We start from the raw sequence: 6,751 nt of genomic DNA, 5'->3' as shown, positions 1-6,751 counted from the left end.
GGGAGGGAGGGGAAGGCAAATGCAGATATATATTACAGACAAATACTCTAGATTCCACGAGCAGCAGCCTGTGGCACCTGCTGGGTGCGGGCAGCAGGGAAGAGGGAGCAAGGCATTGTCCACAGACTGCTGGGGTCACTTCTCTGCCCACGGGCTCCCTGCTCCCCCAGTTTTTTTCTCTCTTTGTTAACAAACGTGTCTGAGTCTTGGAAAACACCCCAACCCCGGAAATGTGTGGGAAAAAGAAAACAAAAACTTTCCAAATTCCAACGGTCCTGTGCAGTTTTTTTGGGGTGGGTGCTGTTAGATCCTGGCTTTGGGCTGGGGTCTGGGCCCACATGGGGGCCCACAAGATCTGGTAAGTTGCTTCCGAACTTCTGGGCGTAGCGTGGCTTTGGGTTCCTGGGATGACTTGTCTTTGTCTCACGGTGTCCTGTGTCCTGTATCCCTGCTGGGCTGAGGAACGGGCAGGAAATGTGGCTGGTCTCTGGCCGGTTCACAGACCTTAGCTTCTCAGGGAGGCAGACAGATCTCTGGAGACTTTGTGTTGCCCCTTGATGGCTACTGGACTCACATCTCGGGGCATGTGTGCCCGGGCACCAACCTGGGTGCGGGACAGATGCTGCCTCATCCTTCAGCAGCCCTTGGAGGGAGGAGGTGATTCCTGGGCTTGGAGACCTTCAGTGGCTGCTCCCAGGTCTCGAGGTGAATGAATGACTGAGTCCATGTGGTCTCCTGTTCTGCCTGACTCCAGAGTCTGTGCTCTTCCTCTCTGGGGATTTGGACCCTGGTACCCTACCTCCCCCCAAGTCCACTCTGCTTGACTGTGGGCAGCTGCTGGAACTGAAGGTGGAACCAGGGCTGGCCACCTCGTCCACTGTGTTTACTCCTTTGTGGAGATCCTAACAGGTCCATGGTCCAGACATGTTAAGGGATGGGTCTGTATTTGTTAAGCCTCTCAGTCGCAAGGGACAGATACCCACGTGTACAGCATTGTCAGGAGGGGAGAGCGAGGAGGGTTGCGGACCTCGAGGGTGGCGGTGGTGGGGCGTTGCACCACCTGGCACAGGAGACGTGACTCAGCCATGCTGTGTCACTCAGGGTCCCTCTCTCGATCGGCTTCTCAGCCCTCCTCTCTGCCAGGCTTCCTCATACCCTTGGCTTGCCATCCCCTCCACTGCCCAATTCTGCATCTTGATCTTCCGTCTGCAGCAGGCTCTGGCTGTTGACCAGCTCATCCTCGCGGCATTTTGCAGTTCAAAAGCCTGGTCCATCTTTAGGCCTGGGTGCCTGCATGCCTGCAGGAGCCCCACCCTTCAGCAAGGGAACATCTCTTAGTGGGAGTGGCAGGTACTGACCTGAGCAGCCTCCAGCTGTCTCCAGAGGCCAAGGTCAGTCTCATCTCCCTCTCTTCCTTCTCTCCATCCCTGAAAGAAGCTTTTGTCTTGGGACCCTCCCCACCATGGGGCACCCCCAAGACCTCTTGAGATTCCTCCCGCAAAATCCTAACAAGGGCGAGAGAGCAGAGCCCCAGGTGTGGATTTCTATGGACTCAGCCCCTCCTTGCCCTTCTGATTCAGCTCCTGAGGGGTGAGACTTGGGCCCTGCTTGTCCCCCAACTGCTCACAGTCTTGAAGCCAAGGTCAGCATCATTGAGGTCAGCTCTAAGCACCCGTGGAAGTCTGGGAGAGGCCCTGGTTTGGGGCACTCTTGCTAGGATGTCCTGTTCCTGGGCTGGTGATTGGAACCTTTGGGGCTTCCTGTTACTACTATCTCTGACCAAGGGACGGAGACAGCTTGGATTCCCCTCCTCCCATCACAACTAGCCAAAGAAAGACAGGCAGGAAGGGGCTTCTTGGTGTTAGGAAGGGAAAGAATATCCTTACTCCAGAAATTTCTGGAATGACCCTAAACAGGATAGGGGACAGTATATCAGGGTAGGGGAGCAGGAACAGGGGCAGTCCAGGAGTTGGAAGGATGGACCCCAGTCCTCCTGGTTGCCATATGACTGTGGGACTTGGTCTTTCTCTCTGCATAAGGCAGCTCAAGGTCTTGGTTATAAGAGGACAGACTCAGTCATTGACTCAGTGTACCCATCTGTAAGAGATAGTCACCTGATTCCCAGTTTATCTTCTTATGCCTCTGAGGTTGAACTTAGCATCTGGGCCTGAGCTGAGCTCCTCAGGGTCTGGCTGGCCTGGCAGTGGCCCCAGGAGTGTCCCAGACAGACCCAGTGTCCAGGGTTTGATGGTGCTTGAGATTCCAGGCATCCTGGTTCCTTGGCGGGTGGTCCTCACAGGGATGTGTCAGGAAATTTCTCCTCAGGCCTCTTAAGGACAGGGATTTGGGGGAGAAGTTCACAGACTTGCCCTCATCAAGCAAGCCCCCAGGAGAGGGAACACCAGCCCAGCCAGTGCCCAGCGCTTCTGGATAGAATCCCCCCTCTTGAAGGCAGATCTGGAGCCCATGGGGCTTGGTGCTACCTCTTCCCACACATCCTCCTGGGTGAGCTATGGGCTTGGCTGGAGGCAGGAAAATGAACAAAGTGAGTCCTGAGCCACTTTCCTCATCCCTGCTGCCTGAGGCCTCCACCGCCATGGGGATGAGACTGATGAGGGTAGTTATGGGTTCTTCTTTCCCTTGGCTCCTCCATAGCAGGGTGCCCCACAGGCTCTGAGGTTGGAGCCCCTGTGGTGGGCATCAGAACAGAGTGTGTCCCAAGCATAGGCTTGCCATTCGGGTGGGCTTACGGCTGCTGCTGAGCGGGGCCCTTCTCCCTTCGCTGACACCCACTTGGCCACGGCAAGGCTGCTCACTCGCCAGAGGAACAGGGCCCTGGGCCTTCCCAGCTTTCAGGGCCTCTTGAGTTAATCGAGGGATGACTTATGTTGGAAGCAGACAGGCCTTGGGTCCTGGAAGGTCGTGACTACCTGGAAGGACCAGGAGCAAGGCCACTCAGGGTGCGGGCAGAGGGGTAGCCCAGACCCCCTTGGTGAGCTGGAGGGATATCCCAGAAGACAGGAGAGGACATCTCCCACCAGCCCTGGGTTCTGCCTTCTAGAAACTTCTGGATACCCTAAGGTCCCAAGAATGCTGTTCAAGGGTTAGAAAGGGCACCGGGCCTCAGCTGGGCAGCAGATAGACAAAAGACAACAAGTCCAGGGCAGGCTGAGATGGCGTTGTATTCAGGCATCTTCACAAATGGGATTCCTGCCCAGGGTTCTTTACTGAGGGGTGACCCTAGGTAGATGGCCAGAGGACACGGCCCCCCAGAGGCCCAGGGGCTGCAGCTGACAAGACCAGGCCAAGAAGTGACCCCCTTCCTGTGGGGGCAAAGAGTTGCTTTCTGTTTTCCCATTCCATGCGTGTGCATGTGCACGTGGGCACACGTGTGCACACATGGCTAATGTGTGTGTGTGGGGGGGTGGGGCACAGCCCTCGGTCAAGGTGCCTGGAAGTAGCAAGGCAGGCACAGGTGGACCCAGAGACCATCTGAGCATGGCCCCAGGGTGGCTCAGGTGACTGGGTGGGCTGACCGGGACCCGGCTGGGCAGCAAATGGCTTCTGCCTGCACCCAGACCTCTGTGTGCGCTGCACTGTGTTTCCCCACGAGCCATGCCTGTGGACACTGTGGGCCCCTGGCCTTGCCGCTGCCTCCAGGAGAGTTACTGGACACCCAGATGGCTGGGTTGGGAGAGACTGCGGGTGTTTGTGGCCAGAGTGGGGCTCTGGAGGCCTACTGACGGGTTTGAATCCCACCTAACTGAGTGTCATGGGCAATCGGGTTCTTCAAGCCTCAAGGTTTTTTCATCTGTAAAATGGGGGCAACGTTTGCCCTACAGGGTTCAGGAAAAGTGAAGTGAGATGATGCTTTGAGGGGTCCAGCACAGCACCGGGCCGACAATAGGGGCTGGAAACAGCAGCCACTCTGGCCTGGCACCCGGGGCAGGAAAGCTGGCCTGGAAAAGGCCCATCCCAGTAAGGAGGCCCCAGAACTTTCCTCCTTCCCCCGACCTGGGAGGACCCTGGGGGTCATCACTGGAGTCAGTGAGGGGCAGCCATTCATTTTTTCCTTTATTCAATCCCTCGCACCAATGCCCCAATGCGCTGTGTGGGAGCTGGGACATGGGGTCATGGGACCACCCCAACCCTCTGGGAACTCATAGGCTGGCAGGGTGGGAGAAGGCAGGCTTGTGGCTGTAACTGTGGGTAGCAGTTTCACGGGCATCTCAGGCTGGCCCTGGAGCCCTGGAAGGGGGTCTGGGTTTGGGGGTTAAGTGGAGTCTGTCAGGGATAAGGGTGGGAAGGGGACTGCAGGCAGAGGATGTGGCGGGCAGGTGGCTGAGGTCTGGAGGGACATGGAGAGGGGCCAGGGGTCAGGCTAACAAGGGCTTCTGGGTAAAGCTGTGGAGCTGAGACTCTACTGCTTGTGCAGAGCCAGGAGAGGTCTTGACCTTGGATGGTGGTTAGCTCTGAGCTCTGGGCAGGTGGACGGGTGTGGGCGAACAAGTGGCAGTGAGGAGGCAAGCAGAGGGTTGGCAAGGCCAGCTCGTTCCCCTGGGCTCACCCCTCTGCTCTCTGAAGCCATGAGGGCAGGGCAGGGTGGTGGTGCACTGGGCCGCCTTCTGCAAATCAAACTGTTCTTTGCCCCTTCAGTATTGAAGGGGGCCCTTTGGACTGTGAGAGGGGCAGGGCTCAGCTGGAGGGGCAGCCCTGGGGGAAGAGTGGGGACCTCAGAGGACAGCCTCTGGGCCTCTGGAAATGGACTTTGCTTTCCTCCTGCCTTCTCCAGAGGACAGAAGAAGGCTCTTCCTCCGACTGTCCCATCGCAGGCTCCCCAGGAGGCTAAAATTGTGTGGATTTCAGGACAGAGTTCCCCAGTGTGCCATGTGTCGTCTTCTTTACTACCCTGTTCAGGAAACACACGGGGGTGTGTCTTGGGGGTGCAGAGTGGCCCCTGACCTTTGACCTGTATCCATCCCAAGGACTCCAGGGAATGCCACCACCCTGCTCTCGGGGGCCCAGAACTGAGCTCCCAAGCATGTGATGGATGGGGAGTGCGTGTGCAGTGACTGCCCTGTCAGTCATCAGGGCTTTAGAGGTAGAATCTGGGGCCTGTGAGGTCCCCCAACAAGAGCTGGATCTCCCTCTCACAAAGGACTATCCACTCTTCTCCCTTTGGCCTCTCTCAGGGTGGACCTGGGGGAGCTTGGCCATTTGTGCCTTGAATGGTGGAGTGAAGGGCAGAGGACAAAGCCGTGGGTCAAAGCACTGCCAGCTGGGGACCGAGCCCTGGGTTGCCACTCTCCCAGAGATGTACTGTGTGACCCTGGGCCAGTCCTATCTGTCTGGGCCTCTGCTTCCCCCTCCGTCCAGTGATGGGGATGGGTGAGCAGGCTGCCCTGTGCTGGGGTTCTCTGGTGGGAGGGAGGGCTGGTCCCAAGGCTGGGTCCACTCACTGGTTCTGCACATCTTGGATGGTGTCGGGCAGCGGCAGGCTCTGGGTCTCGGGCAGAAGCAGTGCGGCCAGGCCACTCAGCACCGGCACCGTCCCGTATACCAGCAAGGGCAGCCAGGGGCCATGGACACCCAGCAGCCGGACCAGGGGCCCCAGGATGGCTCCTGCACGGGCTGCCATCTGGCCCAAGCCCACTGCAGTCATCCTGCCAATGCAGATGCGCCTGTCAGCGCCTGGTCTACCTGCCCACATCCTTGATCCCGTACCCGGGCCAGGCCCACTTGGCCCAGGGAGGCCCAGGGAGTCAGGCTGGGCTTGGGATGCACCTGAGCAGCCCCAGGATCATGCAAGAAGGAGATGCATGACATGAACATCTAGGTCTGGGAGAAACCACTCCTGCCTGGGGTTGCTCCGCAGCTCAGCCCAGGGCTTCCCTCTCCTGGAGCCCAGGCCCAGCCTCACCTGAGCACGGTGGGGAAGAGCTCGCTGCTGTAGATGGTGATGCAGGTGTAAGCGGCCCCCACCCCGCCCAGCCCCAGCACGGCCAGGGCTGAGCGCACAGCCCCCATTTCTGTGGGTAGAGATGGGATTAGTGAGCTTGGTGGGGGGCCCAAGATCAGATGGGGGCTCCCTTCAGCCCAGGGGGCTTATCCTTGAGCTGCAGGCCTCTTTGCAAATGCTTGGGAGTCATCTCCTTCTGGGGGTCCTGTCCTGAGTGGCCTCATGGCCACACCTGCAATCTGCTCCCCACTCAGACATCCGGAGCTAGCCCTGGAGTCCTCTTGACCCCTGTTTCCCTCCCCCTGCAACCCATCGCTCAGTTCTCATTTTAACTCCACACTTTTCCCTGGTGCCACCCCTGCCACTCCTTCACCGTTCTCGTTGGCTCAGCGCAGACACTGCCGTCTGTCCCTAGACGGCTCCAGCAGCCTCCTTCCTAACAGGGTACCTGCTCTAGTCCAGCACCTCCAAGGAGGGGCCGAGGTCTCTGTTCCCAACCCGACACCCCCGAGGTAGGGAAGCCTCTGGTGTACAGCTTTGCCCCCTCACCGTGGGGCACCAGCGTGTTGGCCAGAATGCAGAGCCCTGCCAGCAACAGGGATGCGGCCTGCGTGGGGCGGCGGCCCAGGCGGCTCAGCAGCAGCAGGGCGCCCATCTTGGCCGGGATGTCCACGACACCAATGAACATCTGGAGCAGGAAGATGTTGCTGCCCAGGGCCTGCAGGTCCAGGGCCAGGCCGAAGAAGGTGAAGCCAAAGGCGAACCTGGGGTGGGGGTCAGGGGAGTCAGGGT

General features: G+C 59.0%; 1 protein-coding gene across 5 annotated transcripts in view; it reads right to left on the bottom strand.

Annotated features, from left to right (window-relative positions):
- Window positions 1-4,052: 4,052 nt before the first annotated feature.
- Window positions 4,053-6,751, bottom strand: part of SLC22A12 (solute carrier family 22 (organic anion/urate transporter), member 12) — a 10,530-nt gene continuing 7,831 nt past the window's right edge. For all 5 annotated transcript variants that reach the window (XM_011993500.1, XM_011993499.1, XM_011993501.1 and 2 more), the window contains 4 exons: window positions 6,509-6,723; window positions 5,921-6,029; window positions 5,460-5,663; window positions 4,053-4,909 (listed from right to left, as the gene is read on the bottom strand). In XM_011993500.1, coding sequence (XP_011848890.1) covers window positions 4,846-4,909; window positions 5,460-5,663; window positions 5,921-6,029; window positions 6,509-6,723 — 592 coding nt within the window. In that variant the 3' untranslated portion in view covers window positions 4,053-4,845. The remainder of the gene's footprint in view (window positions 4,910-5,459; window positions 5,664-5,920; window positions 6,030-6,508; window positions 6,724-6,751) is intronic.

Source organism: Mandrillus leucophaeus, unplaced genomic scaffold (genome assembly GCF_000951045.1).
Source record: "Mandrillus leucophaeus isolate KB7577 unplaced genomic scaffold, Mleu.le_1.0 Scaffold43, whole genome shotgun sequence".
Lineage (NCBI taxonomy): Eukaryota > Metazoa > Chordata > Mammalia > Primates > Cercopithecidae > Mandrillus > Mandrillus leucophaeus.
Note: the sequence above shows the minus strand (reverse complement) of the source record. Positions and strands in the feature narration are given on the sequence as shown.